This window comes from Notamacropus eugenii, chromosome 4, assembly GCF_028372415.1.
Source record: "Notamacropus eugenii isolate mMacEug1 chromosome 4, mMacEug1.pri_v2, whole genome shotgun sequence".
NCBI lineage: Eukaryota > Metazoa > Chordata > Mammalia > Diprotodontia > Macropodidae > Notamacropus > Notamacropus eugenii.
In genome coordinates this window covers 104,867,088-104,888,131 of record NC_092875.1, presented here as the reverse complement: position 1 = coordinate 104,888,131, position 21,044 = coordinate 104,867,088, and the positions used below count along the sequence as shown (strand labels likewise).

The 21,044-nt window shown below is 38.4% G+C and overlaps 1 protein-coding gene across 1 annotated transcript in view; it reads right to left on the bottom strand.

Annotated features, from left to right (window-relative positions):
* ZFAT (zinc finger and AT-hook domain containing) overlaps positions 1-21,044 on the bottom strand; it is a 291,294-nt gene that overhangs the window by 47,704 nt on the left and 222,546 nt on the right. Inside the window, 3 exon segments of the mRNA XM_072603001.1 lie at positions 167-297; positions 5,288-5,414; positions 7,337-7,455. Coding sequence (XP_072459102.1) covers positions 167-297; positions 5,288-5,414; positions 7,337-7,455 — 377 coding nt within the window.

The following is a 21,044-nucleotide window of genomic DNA, read 5'->3' as shown; positions in this document are numbered from 1 at the left end:
CCTTCATGAGAAGAGATAAGTACCTTTGATTTAGTCTAGTCATTTCACCATCTTCCCTGGAACTTAACCCTGAGAAAATGAGTTCTTTGTAGAATTGGTGGTGGAGAGGCAGGGATCAGCGACTTTGAGGATGATCGCTCTGTGGGAACCTAAAGGGGATCTTTACCTGCTTCACAACTGTCACAGTTCCTGGTGCCATGGCAACCACAGAGGCAACAGCAGCAGCATCGTGGCTCTCAGTTCCTAGCTCAATAATTTGCTGAAGGATATTCACAGCTGTGGGATCAAGTCTTTCACCTTATTAGAAAGACAAAAGCAAGAGACAATTATAATCTAGAAGATCCCCCTGTTATAGGAAGCAAAAAATGCTAGATGTCATTTGCAAACATAGATTTTTAGTTTCATGCCTTCTTAGCAACAGACCTAGGGGAAGGTATTCACAAGTATTGACTGGCAAACGGAAACTCTTTTTCTTTTCTTTATTACGGACATATCTGAAATGAAATACTGATTATACACACAAAAAATAGGTATTTGGATGGGCGTCTCCAGTGCAAAAATCATATCAAAAGATTTTGAGCTCAGAATTCTCTCTGAAGCTTGAAACATATATATCATCAGAGCAGCTTTTTAGGATATGCCAACCACCATTACCAGCTGTATGACCATCTGTAAAGCCATATGAGCACAGTACTATGACCCTTATCACTAATTTGCTAGAAAGAAAATTATCTCCTTAAAAAAAATGGTCAGGCTTGACTGCTATGATAGTTCAACTGTAGAAAATTTTGTGTCAATCTTCTCATTACTATGTCTGGCTTGTTAAAGGCCACTTTTCAGTGTGAGTTAACACATTATTGATGAAAGAGATTCAGATGTATTCAGTTTAGAAAACTGAATATGGCTTGTAATTTTATATGTGAACTTTATATAACATAGACTGGTGTACATGAAGAGAGAGATGCTGGAATGGAATGAGAATTTTCAACTCAATTCAGTTCAACAGACTCTATTAAGCACCTACTTTGTTTTAAGCAAGAGACTGCAATCAGACTTTTTTCCCTTGAAGACACTTTTAAAAATACTTTTAATCACAGGATTTCAATGTTGAAAGGGACTTCAGAGAACATCTAGTCTAACCCATATTTGGGCAAGGACCCCTTTTCCAACATGTCTAACAGGTGGCCTCCTAATCTCTGCTTGAAGAATTTCAGAACCCTCTATCTTCTGTGGCAGTACATTTCGCATTTGGAAAGCTCTAATTGTTAGGAACTTTTTTCCTCATATTATTTATGTGAAGTCAAAATGTTTTGCTCTCTAGCCTCCACCAAACTAAACAACAAAAAGTGAAAAACTCTTGTTCTTAAGCTTACAGAAGTTCTTTAACTTCAAACATAGTCCTGTCCCATGTGTCCCCAGATTTTGAATGGTTACCAAGAGTTTGAAAAACCATAAATCCATCAAGAGAAAGACAAATATAAGGAGGACCTCCACTGATAGGCTGCTTATATAACCGAGAGCTGTCTCCTCTGGATTAGAAAATATTCCCCAAGACCCTAAACTGAGGCAGGAACTCATCCTCTAAATTCCCACTAGGCTCCTAAAATGCAAAAGAAGAACACACTGAGTTTCCCTAAGTAGCCTGCTACTTAGAGGAAGAGAGGAGTTTTCTATGAGGTTTCTTAAGATCAGAAATACAAGAGTCTCTTGTTCCTTGGGGAGTCTAAAACAATATGATGATTTCTGTACAGTAGGGCTACAACAGCTGAAGTGTGAATTTCAAGGCCAATTCGGGCTAAATTTTAATTAGAATACAGAATGGTGATTCTCAAAGAAAACAGCTTGATTTAAAAAAAATTGCCTCCCATTTTTTTCAGCTCTGCCTCATAACGAAATGAAGTTCTGGATGGTATAATACAGTATATTTACACATGAACTGAACCACCCTAAGTATTCTCTGCATTTTTGAGAATACAATCAAGAAACTGGGCTTTCTCTGAGTAACTTCTGATCACCACTTTGTTTTTCCTATTTTTTAAAATTTTTTTGTTTCTATGCTTTGAAATGACAATCACCACTGCCAAACGGAAGCTTCTCTAACTGGAACACTATTTGCTCTAGTCAGGGAAGAAAAAGAGGGAAATTTTAAAGAAGCTAGCTACCTGTCATTGGCTCAGCCCTAGGGTTTTCATCATTCTCCACCAACTCTACCCTGTGAGACATACAGGAAACCCAAGTAAAGGAGCAAGAAGCTCAATGAGACTCAGTTGGCTAAGACACCGGACACATGAGAATCAGTGGATGAAACTGGAATCATTTACAATAGAAAAGAGAAGTCTCAGGAAGGGCTATGCTCTGGCCTGCAGAGCTTAGGCTCATCCCGCCTGGATAAGACAGGGTAGAACTAGGAGCACACACACACACACACACACACACACAGACACGCACGCACACAGAGACACACACATGCACACAGAGACACACACACACAGACACACACACGCACACAGAGACACACAGAGACACACATAGACACAGATACACACACGCACACACAGACACACACACAGATACACACACACACAGACACACACACAGACACACACACAGATACACACACACAGATACACACACACAGACACACACACAGACACACACACAGACACACAGACACACACACACACACACACACACACACACACACACACACACACACACACACACACACACACACACACACACACCCCAGGCTGTCTGAAGGGGCATGGGCCTTTCCCATCTTTGAGCATTCATCAAGTGGAGGCTGGATCACCACGTGTCATGCAGGCTGTAGATGGAATTCTGGATAAAGCATGAGTTGGCAAAGTGGCCCCTGAGGTTCCTTTGACTCTGAAGTTCTGTGAAGAATCAATCCTTTAAACTTTAAATGAAAAAAAAATTTAAATTCCCTCCCACCTTTCAGTTACTTGCAAGTCAGTCCCTTCTTTCCATTTCATTCACAAATGGTGCTTAGAGCCTTGAAGGCCCACAACAAATCTTTGACTCTGGGGGAATGTTTTAAGAACTTAAGGAACTCTCAGGAGGTCATCTATAGTGTCTATTCTTTAAGTAATGAAAGTGAAAATCTCTAAAGTGAATGAGAATGACAGACCTCAGGGCATGGATGCTTAAATAATTCCTCTTACTCCACATTTCAAACTGAAAGGGATGCAGCAAAGCCTCTCTCAGAGTCTCAATATCCTATTACATAAAATGAGGGGGTTGGACAAGATCCTTTTTGAGGTTCCTTCCAACTTTAAAACTCTATGTGAATATAGGATTACAAATCATTTTAAAAATTTTGAAGCTTTCACTAAGAGCTTACGGTTATGCCCTAGTGTGTCTTTGTAATGTAAGGGAATTTGAAGATCGTCCCTACTGCCTAATAGGCCCAAGTGACCTGCTCTGAGCTCCGGCCCAGCCCACAGCTTGAGTCACTTGAAGCCCATGGTGTGAGGAGCTTGCTGAATAGGTGGAGTAGGAAGGGTAGAAGAGAGCTGAGAGAGAGAGCAGAGCAGAGCAGCTAAGCAGGAGTGAAGGAGGGAGTGATTTTGCCTAAGAGCTTTTTTGTGGGGAGGCCCGATGAAGGGAAGGCTTGGGGATGGCCATGCTCCCTGCATTTTGATAATGTGTATAAATTTGTTGTTACATGGTGGAATTGGCTTTCTGGTATCCAAATAAATATTTTGGTTTAGTCTTTGAGGAAGAGTTTATATTTTGTGAATGTACCCTGGAAATACGCATGCATATCCGTAGTGGCTGCTGTGGGCATGGCATTGGTGGTACATTCTTAAAACTGATCCTGTGAATCATAAAGTATAGAATCTAACTGCTCTGGATAGATGAAAGAATCAGAGTAAGAAGAGATGTCAAGCTATGACCTGGTACAATTTCACTGCAACGAGTAAGCAGATGTCTTTACCTCCCAGGAGAGACAGCTACGGGATCAGTACAGACAGATACAAGACACATAGGAAGGTATACTGCACTAGGGGTCAGAAGACCTGGATTTGGGTTCTAGATTCTGCCATGTGCTAGCCTTGTGAACATAGATAAGTCAATAACTGAACCTCAACTTCCTTACCTAGAAAATAACTATAATAATACCTGCTCTGCCAACTTCATAATGCTATTTTGAAAACTGGAATATTGTATGAAAAATGTTTTGAAAATTATAAAGCAATACGTAAGAAATTGCTATATTTTTCACATCTCTATTTATAGATGTCTTAGAATTACAGAATTTAGATCTGAGGGAATTGAGGGGATTAGAATTAGAATTAGGTAGTGTGAATTGAGTGAACCACACTGACTGAATCTTGTGATTCAATCTGGAGCTAGCTCACTTTCTTTTCTATTCATTTATGGGTCTAGTCTATTCCAGTTTCCATCTTGTGAGAAAACTTTATTCTGTGGGGATTGTGAGAGGACTTTGTCACATTTTTTGAACCTAGCCTTGCGTGGATGGGAAACTGGACCCAAAGTATATAAAGTATATATGCTTGAGGGATCCTTAACTAAGATCTAAGTTACACTGACCAGAAACTCAGTTAGATCCAAAAAGCTGATTCAAGGAGCTTTCTCACGAGTGTACATTTCAAGGAATCCATATGTCTTATCTGAAAACAGGTCCCATACTGGTCAGTCAGTTATTGTTTCCATGTTCCTTTGACTGTTCAGACACTTGGCGGGGAATGGGACACCTCTTGTTCTGAATTCAGGGAATTGTACCTGTTCACTCTCCTCCCTCTCAACGAGGAAACTCCCTAAACTTTCCTCCAATTAGAAATCATATTACCTAATGTTGTACCCTGGTTGTTTCCTTTTAATTAATTAGTCTTATTTGATTGCTTTTAATGTATAAAAATCTGTCTTCCCCTGTATTCAGGGTCCAGTGCCAAAGCTAAAGAAGGTAACTGGTTTTGATTTGTTGGGCAACTGGCATGCACTGCTTAATAAATGGATATGTTTGGAACAGTAAACCTTGGCTTCTTCAGTCATTTCATCTTTCACCCACCATAGATCTGGCTAGTAAAAAGCAGAGGCAGGATTGAGACCAGGTTTCCTGACTCTAAATCTAATGGTTATCTCCTGATATTTAATTGGTTTATATATTTAATTTAATCGGTTCTGTTGAGTCAGAGGTAGTTTCCTTTTGCAGTGACCAGGGTCTCATTCCGAGATATAGTCCCACACATGGATAAAGAGAGCGATCCATTAGAGGAAACCCTTTGTGAACCATTCTCACCGTTCTCTGAGGTATATCTGAGGTCCTGTAGAGCTGCTACAGCTGCCTGAGTTCCTTGAACATCTTCTTCAGCTTCTGTGATATGAAGGTACTGGGTGGATGATTCCTCAGAAATTTCTGTAGTTAGCTAAATACAAATGCTTATTAAAAGAGTGGTTTTTTTCCCCAGAAGAGTTCATTTATTGGCTTAATGGAAAATAAGTGATAAGAAGACAACAACATGTAAGACAACTCCTTGATATCCCATTCTTGGACAACAAGTTATTTCACCTACAAAAATACCCCAAATATCTGAAGTTTACTTTTTTAAGGGACAAAAAGTATTTTAACTATCCTTTGGTGAAAATATTTTTCCCAAAAATGTATTATTACTTTCATGTTTTGTAAAGAACAGCATGAACATAATTCAATATCAATCTACAATGATAGATTCTTTTTTCTTAATGACTCAGTGTAATTATTAAAATAATTTTCTAGTACTATATTTAATATCATTAGAAGCTACTGAGGAGTATGGAGCCCTTGTTTGTTACATGAAATGGACCAAGATACCTGCAACTATTTCTTTTAGTTTTTGTGACTGCATTTTATATTTCTTATCTTCTTTGCCATCAGTTGTCACTTCTTACCATTTCAAGTATATTCTTATTAGCATAATTTTAATATTTAATCAACAATAATAGTAATCTCTAACAGAGATAATATATTAATATAATTAATATTAACATAATTATATAATTAAAGGTTGCCTGTATATTAGATAGAAGATGACCAACCAGCCTTGGAAGAAACAGAGTATTCAAATCCTGCTTTTGACTGACACTGGCCATATGATTATTGATAAGTCACTTAGATTCTCAAATGCATAGACCCTCTCTAAGGCAACTTTTCTTTAGACAACTCTCTAATTCCACATGTTACAGAAGAGTTCCTGATGACATAGATGGGAAATTTCTACAAAAAGAATTCTATAAACTAACAGAAACATGGCTTTAGACCTATCTCTGTATCAGTACAGAATGTAATTAATTATATTATTAAAAAGTATATAAATGATACAAATTCGTGTTTATATCATGGTTTAAAGTCTACAAATTATTTTCCTTGTGACAATCCTGTGAAAGAGATCACTGCCACTCTTCATCTGCTGATGTCTTATCTATACACCTTTCTAAGTCAACTGGTCCTGGGTGAGTGCTTGAGAGGGCTTCCCTCTGTCTACTACTGAATAAAACAGTTGGGCTTTGGAGCTGTGACCTTCCATGTTATTTCAGAAGGAATTTTTTTTTTACTTACTTTTATGGGTATGACTGTATTTCTGATGTTGGGGGTAAAGTGGGAATGTGTCCTCCTGGGAAGTGGAACTTTAGCAAATACTATCACAAATCTATGAGAGATTAATACAAACTGACATTTATAAATGTGATTTTTGTTCAGAATTCTTTTTTATGGAGAGCAAGTTTTGACAGCACAGTGACATAATTAATGTTCAACAAACTTTTATTAGGTGCCTGCTATTTACAAGTCAACACACTATTTTTTTGTGCACTGAATACAATTAATTTATCTACAATAGTCATATTCTAGACCTGGAATACTAGCTTTGAGTTTGATTATAAACTTAGTATGTTTTTCGTAGGTTTTTCTTCAATCTCTCTCCTGATAGGCAGAAGAAAGGAAGGGGTTAGGGAAATAAAACACTAATTTTCCCATTCCTTTAGCAATCTATCTAACAGATACCCATACACACCTTATTTTTGCTCCCTTTCCAAAATGCTATGTTTTAAGTGAAGAAAACAAGCATTCACCTAAGGGACTAAGCTATTTAAAGAGCTTCAGGCCTTGTTTATCGTGACAATATCCAGAGTGTCAAATATGGTCTTGGAAGATTCTAGAATTTATATATTTAAGAATTGAAGGTATTGCCAAAGAACTGCACCTTCTGTGTGCGTCAATAAGCAAACCTCCATCTTTCCTTTTGAATCATTAGGAGAAAGAATGGCTTTGTAGATATGGTGATGACAACTACTATCAATTAAAAAGATTTACCTCCCATTTAGTGTCGCCATCACTTTCCACTAATTTCAATCCATGTTTATTCTTCAAATGTCTGTTGAATTCCCATTTAGTACCATAAACAAAGCTGCAAACTGGACACTTTATGCCACCTGCAGGAAAGGACAAGAGAGAGATGAAAAGAAATGATGCTATCCCCTTCTGATGGCTACCTCAACTCTCAAAAAAGGACTGCTAGACTTCAGAAACCGAGGATTTGGAAATGAAAGACATTTCACTCACTTGAACTTGCTATTATCATTATTTTTTAAAGAACAGGGTAGAGTGTGCAAGACTTTTTTCTGGTAGACTTGGAATTTCGTAATAACTCAAGAACTTATTTAAAAAAAAAATCCCAATGGTGGTTTTCTAAGGCAAAATGCCTTCCACACTCAGAGAAAGAAATATGGAAGTCATTTGCAGAATGTAGCAGATCATGTTTGTGTGTATGAGTGTTTTTGTGTATCATGTTTTGATTTGTTATATGATTTCTTCCATTTATTTTATTTTGACTACATAGCATGACTATAGTGAAAACGTACTCAATAGGAAAGTATATGTAGAACCTATACAGAATTGTATGCTGTCATGAGGAGGGAGGGGGAGAGTGGGGGGTAGGTGAGGGAGGGATAAAATCTTAATTTTATGGCAGTAATTGTAAAACATTAAAAAATAATAATAAAATTTAAAAAAAAAAAAAAGAACAGGGTAGAGCAGTGGGAAGATATGAAATCGAGCTCTGGCCCTGCTATCCAATGCCTATGGAAGGAGAACAAGTCACTTACCCTCCCCCTCATAATAACTGTTCTATCTATTTCAAAGGGTGGTATCACGATCATTTTTCTAAATTCTAAAATGCTTTTAGAGTGCTAAGTTTAGGTCTATAAATTCTTAGCACAACTTGCTATGACAGACTATTAATAGCAAAGCTACTGCGCAAACATTTTTTCATCTTTTTAAATTTTAGAATTTAAATCACAAATGCTTTTGGTACAGAAGGAGATAAATAGGTAACGGAGATTTTGAACTCTGCCAATTATTCCCCCAATAATTGATCTAGACTCTCTTATGGTGGGTTTTTATCACCCAAGAAACATCTCTATAAAATTATTTGAAAAAAAAATTAATATAGCTTTTCCAGGAAGAACAAAATACCAAAATCCACCGTATCTTTTTCATTTCTTGAAAAGAACAAGATGTCACAGAATCTATCAAGAATTTAAATGCTTATGGGAAAGAATGCTATCCCTAAATATAGATTTTGCATATTCCCAAAGTTACAGTTCAGCCTATCCAAACTGGTATCAGAGAAGAGAAATCAAAATTTCAGGGATGGATATAATTTCTTTGACATATTGAACAGATATTACCTTAAAAAAGAAAACTAGACACAGAACTCACAGTACTGTGCTCCATAAACAAAAATCAAAAGTCATCTAAATCTAATCCTCATCCAACGCACGGTTTCTTGTTAAAATATCCTTCCCAGACGAGCATTCACATTCTGCTGTGAAACATGCAGTGCATCATAGAATCACAATGTCAGATACTGAAGGCACTTTAGAAATCACACAGTCCAGTCTGTTGCAGGCAGGCATCTATTCTATGGAAGCCCAATAAGGAGCTATAAGAAGAAAAGCCCTTAGGGAGGTTGAATACAGCACCTCCTGAAGCAGCCCACTCCACTCTTGGATAGTGCTAATTATTAGGGGATATGTCCTGTGAGTCAGACAAAATACATCTCCCTAAAACATCTCCCTATTGTTCCCACTTCTGCCCTCTAGTTCAAGCAAAATCAGGTCCTTTCACAAAACACACTTAAAAAAACTTGAAGATGACTGGAATCATCCTTCCTCACTGTTGCCCAACCCCAATTCTTCTCTAGTCCCTTCTCTTGATTCTTGTATGGTATGGTTTACAATCCCTTTCCTTTGGAAAAGCTCAAGATTGTCAAAGTCCTTATGTGAGGTGCCCAGAATGGGATATATTTCAGATGTGGCCTAACCAGAGCAAAGCACAGCAGGAGTATATAGTAATAACTCATATTCTAAGGTGCTTTGAAATCTAAAAAAAAAGAAACGTTTCTTACAAGACCCTGGAAGGTAATTAGTACAAATGTTATTTATCCCCATTTTACAAAGGAGGAAACTGAGGCACAGGATCATATAGATACTGTTTAAAATTGAGATTTGTACCCAGATATCCTGATTTCAAGTTCCACATGAAATAACACCTCCTTTGTTCTGGACACCTTAATTCTGCTAATGAAGTTCAAAACTACATTTAACTTTTGGGTTTTCAGAGCACACCGATGGCTTCAATTGCACTTAGGGGACACTAAAATCTCCCATGATTTCAGGTCACTTTCCCCCAAATTTGTCTTGCCATGCCTCCCCTAATACCATACTTGTGCAGATTTAAAAAAATAAATAAATAAAACAAATAAAAAGTTCTTTACTTGTCTTTCTAGTAAACTGTCAACTTTTGAGATTTAGGCCATACTCTTAGCTTGCCAAGGTCACTTTTGATTCCAGGTCTGAGAGCCAACATGACATATTAGCTATTTTCCTAGCTTCGTATCATCTGAAGATGTGATAAGTATACCTTTTAATTTCTCTATTCAGGTCACTGACAGAAAGATGGAAAAGGAACAAGAACAGAGCCCTATAACAATGCACCAACCTTACCTAAAAAGTGATCCCATAAAAAAAAGGAAGCAGAAGTCAGTCTGGAATGGTGAGTCTTTGACAAAACCATCCTGGCTCTTAGTTACCACCACTTCCCTTTATAGTCATTTTTATTTCCTATGGTAGCATTTTCCTGGTAGCAAATAATTAAAATGCCTGTCTTTAAGGAAAAAGGTTTCTGAGGTGTAACTAAAAAAAATATCTGCCAAATTTGCAACTTTCCAAGAGACTGGAAGAGGAACATGGGAAAGCTTTGCTCCAATGACTTGGTTGCTCTATAAAATCAGGCAAATAACTAAGAAATTATATTTAAAAGGGATCTGATCATTCCCAGGAGAAAAAAAATTAAAATATAAATAGTCACAAATATAGTTAAGATCTTACATGTACCCATTTTTATGCAACAAGGAGCAGCTAGATGGCAATGTGGATAGCAAGCTGGGCTTAGAGTCAGGAAGAACTCAGTTCAGACTCAGCTTCAGACTCTTACCAGCTACGTAACCCCAGGGAAGTCAATAAACCCCCCACTGCCTCAGTCTGCCCAATTGTAAAATGGGAATAATAATAGTATCTATAGTCATGAAATAATATTTGTAAAGTGTTTAGCACAGAGACTGACACATAGTAGGTTCTTAATAAATTATTTTTTCTTTCCCCTTCCCTTTCCTTTCCTTTCTCCTCTATCATAAGAATGTAAGTTATCTGAGAACACACTATTTTCATTTTTCCTTTGGATACCCCAGCATATAGCATAGTAGCTTACAAATAATAAAGACTTAATAAATGCTTATGGATTGATATGTTCCACCTGTTAGCTCAATCGACTGTCAGTTCAAAGATGCTTAATGTATCGTTCTACAAATGGACTTTCTGGCCTATTATTTTATTTAATAGCAGGCTTTTTCAGAAAGCCATATCCTAAATAGAAGCCAAATATCTTTGCCTCACCATGTAGTGTAGAACACATTCGGATTTTGATAATTAGGGTCCAGGAGAAAGGGAGATTAGAATCATAGCATCGCATAAAGCCAGAGATAGAAGGAAGAGCTAAGATTTTCTAATCCCGGTCTCCTGTTTTATACCTCTCATCTATAAAATTAGAGGGTTGGGCTTAATTACCTACCTCTCCAGCTCTAGGGCCTATGACTGTGTAGTACTAAAGCTTCGGAGAATCCCCTTCACTTTCTATTAACTATCTTCCCTGAAAGACTGGTCATCAAAGCCAAATCCCACACAATTCAGAAACCTTAAGAGAAGGATGAACTAAATGAATGGATATTCTTCTGAAACCCAAAAATATCATTCTAAATGTCAACTACAGCTACTTCTGTTTGTACTATCCTAATCAAAGAGAATAAAACTCAGCTTAACTTTTAGGTTCTTTCACAGTCATTTACTATTTCTCAAAAACTATTTCAATTTGAACCATTAGCAAAACCTTCATGAGGCAGAAGAAATACTGCTACTCTTTTTCTTAACCTTGAATTTCTTCTCCCTTTACAGCTTTAATACTAACTAGTTCATACAAGCAAAGTACCTGTGGTTAAGGTTAGGGCAAAGATATCAGGCTTAAAATGAAATTAAAGGTTCCTGTGTCAGTGCTTTTTGGGAGAAACTAATTTAGGAGGGAATACTGGCCATATTATACTTAAATTAAAATTAATATAACAATACCCAGCATTAATTAAAGCTTCAATAACCTTTATCATTGTAACTTTTAATTAAGGAACAACAAATGACAATGCATAACCTGTGTTGAATGGATAACTATGTCAGTTACCTGACATCAAAGCCAAGAACAACTAATTTCTACTCCAATTCATTAGATACATAGGCAAGGGCAATGAAAGACTTGGTGAGTCTACTTTGTGCACTGACTCTAGAACTCACAATCAGTTGCTAATGAAACTGAAACATTTTCCAATGAATTACCCAACTGGGCAAACATACAAGTCTTCTGAAAGCAATTAAACAAAGTCTACTGTAGTAGCTCCTTTTCTGAAAGCTGGTATCCTTACAGGGAGTTACAGGTATTAGCTTAATCATAATATAGCATTAAAATATCAGGTCCTTTATATAAGTCGAAATTATTAAAACAATTTTATTTTCAGCAATATAACTATATAAATAGACTTCATTAAGTTGAGTATCAGGGTGATTGGTGTCTATTTCTGGTTCTGCCATTTCAAATTTCGTTCAATAAGAAACCCGTAAGCATCTACTATCTACAAGTCACTGTGTTAGATACTATAGATAAAAAGACAGAAATAAACTTGGCCTCTGCCCTCAAGGAGTTTATCTTGTAAAGGAGAATACAATATGCATACAGATAAGTAAATACAAGATAATTTGAAGAGGTAGAAGTGAGCACTCCCAACTAGTAAGGCTTCCTTCTAGGAAATTGTAAGCCTTGAAGGAAGTTAATGATTCTAAAACAGAGGTGATAAGGAAGGACATTCCAGGCTTGGGAAGAGATCTGTACAAAGGAACAGAAGACAGGAGATAAAATGCCAGGTTGAGGAAGAGTCGGAATGCATTCTCCTTAGGTCGAAACGGCCAAAAGGGGAGGACTGTGAAATAATTGTGGGAATGCAGACTTGAGCCATTCTCCGAAGGCACTTAAATGTCAAACTGGGGAGGTTGTAGAAATCTTAGAGGCATGGGGAGCTACTGAAGGTTCTTGAGGAATGGAGTGACATGATCTCACCTGCATTTTAGGAAAAGTATTTTGGTATCTGTGTGGAGGATGAATTTGAGGGAGGAGAGATTAGTAACAGGAAGATCAATTAGGAAGTTATTAGAAGAGTCTAAGGGAGTGCTAATGAAAGCTTGAACTAGGGTGTCGATCATGTTAGGGTACAGAAAAGACCACATGTAAGAGATATTATGGTGGTAGAATCTACAACACTTGGGAAATGAATAGATAACAGAAGGTAAGGTCTTTACTAAAAGGTGCTCTATTGGCCTAAAGGAGCTGATGAATTTTCCATTTGGGCTAAACCTACATGCAGAAAAATAACACCTGGCTTTTGGGCCACATTGAAAATGACAATTTTAATTTCTCTCTAAAATAGCTATAACTAATAGCAGGGGCATTCAGAGTGACACTGTGAAAAGAATACTGAACTTAAAAATCAGGAGGTCTGGGTTTGAATCTCCTTCCTTATTATCCTCTTGATATTTACCACTTACTACCTGTATGACAGTAAGTCACTTGTTTTAATTTATAAAATGGGGGGTGATACATAGTACATCTTCACAGTACATTTATCAGGGAATCATCTCATAAGACTCTAAGTACCATGGTAAATCAGCATGTAGAAAAACAAAAGTTCCCAGCAGGGCATTTTCCCCTTCACCATGACCATTATGAACTTTGGATACCCCTCACTGACATACAGGGGCATGACCTGAATAACTTCATCTTATTTAATTATAGTGAATAGACCTGATCCTTTGCACATTTAGAGACATTTATATTACTAAACTTGGAAGGAACACTCTAGTCATTATTTTACCCTGTGGCATTATTCAGAGTCCTATTCATCTGTATAAAAGCACATTATAAAAGTCTCCTACAGACACTTTTTTTTTGGAGGGGGGGCCTACATTCTATTCAAAGCAAAGAAACAACTTCTAGAAATTATTTGAAGTAAAATTTAGAAATGAAACTGCCCAACAGCTCATCATTTTAAGAAGGGAGTAATTTAATTTCCAATCTTCATTTCATTTTTCCAGCCTTCCCTCATTCCACATCCTCCCTAGCCTCCCCCTCCCCCCACCAAGTACTAAAAGAGCTCTGTGTCCCCTGATTTTCTAAATGTGTTTCAAACTATCTAAGCTATCTGATCACAGAGATTCTCCCCTTGGTCTGCCTGCCAAAGGCACAATAGTATAACCTCCCTGGGGAAGCAGAAGGCTTGTACTTGTCTCCTCCTTCACTATGTTCCTTTGAAGGGAAAGAAAGCATGCATCTTAGGAAGGAGGCTGAGAATATATCTCCTCTAAGTATCAAGGGGAAAACCTAAGATCCTCGCAGGGATGATCACTGGCTGGAGCCGGTCTCAAAAGGATGGCTGAACATTTTTAGTCAGAACACTTTAAGCTTGGCAGTTTGGTTTTGTTTTTTTTTTTTTTTGCAAACCAATGACAAAAGCATGGAAGCAAAAGAGCAGTAATAATCAGCTCACTAGAGGAAGTGCTAGCAGTAACAATAAAACCCTCTGGTTCCAGGCATCTGGAGGGCGCTGAGGCGGCCACTGCTCCACTAACACTAACTCTGGTATTAGAGTAGTCCATCCACCTCTCTGTGCTTCTGGCAAAGTGGGAGTTTAGGACCAAAGAGCTGACCCTTTCAGCTTGGTGCGAGAGAACCAATGGAATACGACAAAAAGGTCAACGAACTAGGCATCAGAAGTCCTGCAATCAAATTCCAGGTTTGAAATTTGAAACTCAGTGTCTTAACCTGTAAAATGGGGGAAATATTTCATGTCTATAACCTACCTCACAGGGCTATTGTGGTGAAAGTGACTCATAAACCCAAAAAGCTCTAGAAAAATGAACTATATGATTAATATTCAAAGAAAGATTAGAAATCCAAAGCACTGTTTTTAGTAAAGAATGGCTGCAGTGCTTCATTAACAGCTGTACCTTGTTTTAAGAAAGTTTGATATAAGAAGCAATCAATCAATAAGATTTATTGAAGTGCTTACTGTGTGCCAAGCACTGCATTAGGTTCTGGGGATGCAAAGAAAAAAATCAAAATAACCCCTGCCTTCAAGGAGCTCCCATTCTACTGGGGGAACCAGGTATACACACAAAGAACACAAAATATATATCAAGGAAAATACAAGATAATCAGTAGGTGGAAGGAGAGATAGTTAGCATCCAGTTGTCAGTGTTTAAAGAGGCACTGAAGAAAGACTAGAGCTGGGGGGAAAACAACTAGAAATCATCTACAAGTGATTGCAATCTTAACCATGAGAACTGGATAAGATAATGTTTGGCACATAGTAGGTGCTCATAAATGTTAGTCAACTGATTCACAAGAGTGCAGAGAAATGGGACTAGTTCAGACCCTTAGAGCTCACTCACAGCTGAGAGAGGGAAGAGGAGCGATCCAACGAGAAGGAGGAATGGTCAGACAGGTAAAGTACATATTTATGTACTGACATACAAGCATGTATTTATGTATGACAGCAACAACACAGTGTCTTTAATTTGTCGTATAATAGAAAGAGCATTATCTTGGCATCCTATCACCCAGATTTTGGCCCTGGCTCTGCCATTTTTGAAAAATGACAAAAATGGAGTCTGGGATAACTCTGATTGTACTGAGAGAGGCACAGGGTCCAGAACTAGGAAGGTAATAGTCCGGATGTCCGCATTTGGAACAGCATGCTTGGTTCCAAATCCACATTTTATGAAGCACACTGACATTCTGTGACTTGTCAGTAAAGGAAGGTGACCAGGATGGTGACAAAAGGGACTAAAGAGACTACCACATGAGAACAGGATGAAAGAATTGGGCATGTTTAGCCCAAACAACAGAAGACAAGGTTTGAAAACTCTTCAAGTGTTTCAAGGACTTTCACATGAAACAAGACTACAACTTGATCTGTTTGACCCAAGAAGCAGAGAGGAGTAGTAACTGGGAAGGAGAGCCATGTAAGCAGGACATTGCATTAACATCTGCTCTGCTGCTGCACCCTGAGGGCCATGGAGCCTTTACCTTAGCAGTAGCTAAAACCTCTTCCATGTATGTCTTTGCCATTAGAGAAAGAACAGTCTTGTTTTTCAGTTTGTATACACCACTGCTCTGTACGTGGAACACACTATAAAAGTGCTTTTTCATTCAGTCATCCAGATGCACAACCTCAGAATCATCCTTTACTTTCCCTTTTTCCCTTGCCACCAACACCAAAGCAGTCCTTTTATTCTTATTCTTCTTCTTCTACTTCACAACTTCTTCTCTCCATTTCACCATAGCTGTCCTAATTCAGGTCATCATCAAATTTCACCAGGACTATTGAAAACTGTTCCCTCCTCTCCTTGCATTTGGCCTCTTACCTCTATAACCCATCATCCACAAGAGCCACCAAAGCAAGTTTGCTTAAGCACAGATCTGACCATGCCATTCTTGTGCCCCAGGAGGTTCTAAATGTTTCTAGCACAGAATATAGACTCCTCTCTTTAACATTTAAAACTTGTCATGAGCTGACTTTACTACTTTTTCAGGCTCACCGTAAGTTGTTCTCTTTTACCAGCCAACCCAGCTTACTTCCTATTCTCACATATATCACCCAGTCCCCTGCCCTGTGCCTTTGCATCACCTGCCTGAAATTCATTACTCCCCCTCCTCTGCCTCTTAGAATTAATCCTTAGTTTCTTTCCTTCCAGATCTTGGTCCCTGCTGATACCTTATGGTACAGTGGGAAAAACACTGGATTTAGAGGAAGGGGAATCTGGATTCAAATTCTGGTTCTGGAGACAGAGATTTGCCAAGGATCAAGCTCAATGGAAGGGATCCAATGAGGCAGGCTTCATGGTGGTCATGAAATGCTTTCAATGAAGTAGAAGATCTGGAGACCATGGAGACCACTGGAGACCAACCCTCTCATTTTAAAAGTTAGAGGAAAAGTTAGAAGCCTAGATAGGCAGTGATGTAATATCATTTATTTTTTCCTTACTCTTCTTAGTTTTAAATATGAGGTAGTAAGAAGTACGTAAAAACCTTTAAAATGATAACTCATTAAAAAAAACAACAACCGTGCTCACCAATGAGACAGTCTCTGTGGATCCCCAGGGCATGTTTTTCCCCCGTCCAATCACTGGTCATATCGTTTCTTAACTTTGTATCACAGAAGAGATCCTAAGTGTATGTGTGTGGCAGGCAGGGAGAGAACTGGAGGGCCTGGGGTTAAGAGAAACTATCTGCCAGGTTTCCTGGCATAGCAGCCTTCATGGGTACCAGGCTCAAACACATGTCAATGGCCCAGCCACACTAACAGAAAAGCTTAGGAAAGTATACTGTTGTTTTAATTCAACAATCAGAAACAATTTGAACAGCTAGCTCCAAAATCCAAATAGGAACAACTGGCCCTAAGGAAACTGTAACCATAACAATTTACGCATTAAAGAAAATTCAATGTGCCACTTTACCTTTACCTCCAATGGATTTCTTTAGAATTTTAGAATTTTTCAGGCAATTCTCCTGTGCCACCATACTAGTCTCCTCCCAAAGAGTGCTGAAGGGTTCAGTTAGTTCATTTTCCTTACACTCGGATTCATTTCACGGTCCATTAATACAAGCGGAGCATCACTCAAAATCAGAAAACTTGCAGTGTATACAACATTTCCAATAGAAGACTCATAAATCATTTTCTTTGATTTGTTTAGTGGACTTATAAAATTGCCTTTTGCTTTAAACAGACACAGAGTTTAAACAGAAGTATAAATTAAAATTAAAATAATGCATATTGCAAGAATATTTTCTTCCAAGGGAATGATTAGAACTCAGATATAAAACAGAACTTCTATTTATGCCAACAATATAAGCTCAAAGGCCTCATGAAAAGATGATAATCATGTGCCAAGAAAAGAAGCAAAAATTAAACTTTTCAATGTTAAGACTAGATCTTGTCTGCTGTGATTAGTTAAAATATCTCTGAATGAATCCTTCTATGACTGAGAAGCTCCACAAGAAATCTAACAGGAGATCTCAGAGGAGCCGTATTCAGAACCCAGGAAAGCATGCTTCAAACAGCAGGAAATTTAGTCTTTGAAGGGATGGATAAATGGCTAAGAGTCCATATTTATTTAGGTCTCTACAGAATGCCAAGTGGTTCCTCATAATTCCAAATAACAGGTAATAGAAGTTATCACTATGCCCATGATACATATAAGGAAAAAGACTGAAAAGAAAGTAACATCACTGTCAAAGCCAGGATGAAGTTCTAAATCCCCTACCCCCCGTTTCCAATATTCTATGAAGCACCCGATGCTGCCAATGCTGATTAATCACTAAATAATGGAAATGACTCTGAAGCAGTTGCCCTTCTGATGGATGGCAGGCATTCGGACAATCCCACATATCTCTGCCCCAAGCTGGAACCTTGACCTGCTCTGACCTCAACATCCCAGGCCACCCAGAGGTGGTAGTTACTACACAGAACTAGCTCAGAGCTGCTGTTCTAAGGCACAGTCCAGGTCTGCTAAAGATTTTAGTCCTCCTTATTTGGCATAGGAATCCGCGAGGGGAGTAGCTGGGGCAGGAAAGATTCCCACAGTGATACCTTCCTACAACCTTGGATACCTCTGCACTCCTTGTAAATGACTCTTGCTCAGATCAGTGACCAGGTGTCCTGTACTCTAGACATTCCCAACCTACTGTGGCAGTCTAAGATTTCTTTTTTTATTATTATAATTTATATATATATATTTTTTAATTAAATTATTTTATTTGTTTTCAGTGTTCTACAATCACTTCCATATATCTTAGATTTTTTTCCCCTCCATCCCCTTCCATCGCCCCTCCCTCTCCACTCCCTCCCTGAGATGGCATACAATCTTATATAGATTCTACACATACATTCCTATTAAATACATTTTCATCATAGTCATGTTGCAAAGAAGAATTAAAATGAATGGGAGAAATCATAAAACAAAACAAAACATAATACAAAAGGAAATGGTCTGCTTCATTCTGCGATTGAATTCCACAGTTCTTTCTCTAGATGTGGAAAGCATTTTGCCTCAAGAGTCCTTTGGGAATTTTTTAAGTCCTTGCATTGCAATGAGGTACTAAGTCTACCAGAAAAGTTCCTCACACACTGTGGTTGTTGCTGTGTACAAAGTTCTCCTGGTTCTGCTCCTTTCATTCAGCATCAGTTCATACAAGTCTTTCCAGGCCTCTCCGAAGTTTCATTTCTTATAGCACAAGAGTATTCCTTTACATTTATATACCACAGTTTTTTGTCACCACAAAGAGAGCTGCTATAAATATTTTTGTACATATGGGACCCTTTCCCATTTTTATGATCTCTTTGGGATAGAGTCCCAGAAGCAATATTGGTGGGTCAAAGGGTATGCGCATTTTTGTAGCTCTTTGGGCATAGTTCCAAATTGCTCTCCAGAATGGTTGGATCAGCTCACAGCTCCACCAACAATGAATTAGTGTTCCAACTTTCCCACATCTTCCCCAACATTTATCATCTGCCTGTTTTCTCACGTTAGCCAATTTGATAGGTGTGATGTGGTACCTCAGAGTTGTCTGGATTTGCATCTCTCTAATCAACAGTGATTTAGAGCATTTTTTCATATGACTATGGATAGCTTTAATTTCTCCCTGTAAGAATCGTAATATTTCTATGGACAGGCCTCACCTTAGGAGTACACTTTGCAGTTCAAATTAAATCGTCTTATTTCCACTTATTATCAGACATAGGAGGTAGCTGTACTACATGACATTTGATGTTTCTTCTACCTCTACTTTTATAAACAATGATAATAACTCACCTTTCTATGGTTCTATTAGGTTTACAAAATGCTGTCTCCATAATTCTGTGAAGTAGGTGGTACCATGTCGTGCCTCACAGTAAGAAAGGCTTGTTTTTATGCCACACTTTACAAAACAAATCTCTCACAACAATCTTGTGGGGGTAATCCAGAGCTCTGTCCAGTATCCTCTTCTCTTCTCTCTCATTATGCCCTCTGTGATGGTGATCTCATCAGTAACTAGGTGTTCAATTATCATCTCTGCAGATGACTCCCAGATTTATACATCGAGTCCTAGTTATACATCTAATCCTAATTATCACCAGCTAACAACTTGATATGTGCATCTGTGTATCCCACTAGCATCTCAAGCTCAACATATTCAAAACAATACTACTATTTTTTCCCCCAAGCTCTCTGGTTTTACCTGTCTTCTCTGTTTCTTTTACGGACATCATCATCATACTTGCCCTTACCCAGGCTTGCAACCTCAGAGACATCCCTGACATCCTTGACATTCACTCCACACATCCAATTAATTGCTAAGTCTTGTCAATTCCATTTCTTCAACATCTCTTAAGTCTACCCCCTTTTCTGTACTCACCCACAACCACCCTAGGTCAAGTCTTTGCTACTTCTCTTGACTGTTAGCACAATCACTAATTGATCTTTCTGCAAATACCTATTTAATTTTAAAAATATTACAAAAGTAACATGGCAAGAACAGTGGATTTTGAGTCAGAGTTCATATCCCAGCTTTTCCACTATACTAACCAAATTTATGGCAGGCTAGGTTCTAGATGTGAGGTTACCCAAATGCCAGGCACTCATACCTATATGACCTGGGAAAGTAACTTAACCTTTTAGGTTTTAGTTTCCTTATCACCTACCTAGATGAAACAGCAAAACACCCTGAGGGAGAGAAAGAAGCAGCATGTGCCAGTCAACTCAAACCACCACTACCACCTTTGCTTCCTTCTTTCCTCAGCCCCTGATGGAGACAAACCAAGAGCCTTGGGAATAAACGTACCCCACAAAAAGCCAGACTTGATTCTAGCCCAGCCCCCCATAAGCCATCACTGAAAAGAGAAATCATTGTGGAGAAGCAGTCCACTTTCCTCATGACCACCAGCAGCAACTACTCACCAAACACCCCCAACAGTCAGAGGCAGAAAAGTTCTGGGAGTGGCAGTACCTCCCAAGACCACTGGTGCTACTTACAGCCTAGCCCTTGCTTTGCAGTTTTGTGGAAAAGGGGTAAAGTCATCGCAAACAACTGACATATAAAGGGCAGGCAAATTCACCTCGCTGACTTAGCAAGTTACCCTGAGAAAAAAACAATAGGCAGCGCATGTCAGGCAAGTCAAACTACCACCACTGCCTTGAGGAACCTCTACGTTCAAATGCTAATGGGGACAGCCCAAGACCACGAACCCAAGAACCCTTGGGAGCAGTAATGCTTCTTCTAACCCAGTGTGCTAAACCATCATCATGGGAAGCAACCTTGTGAAGATGCAACC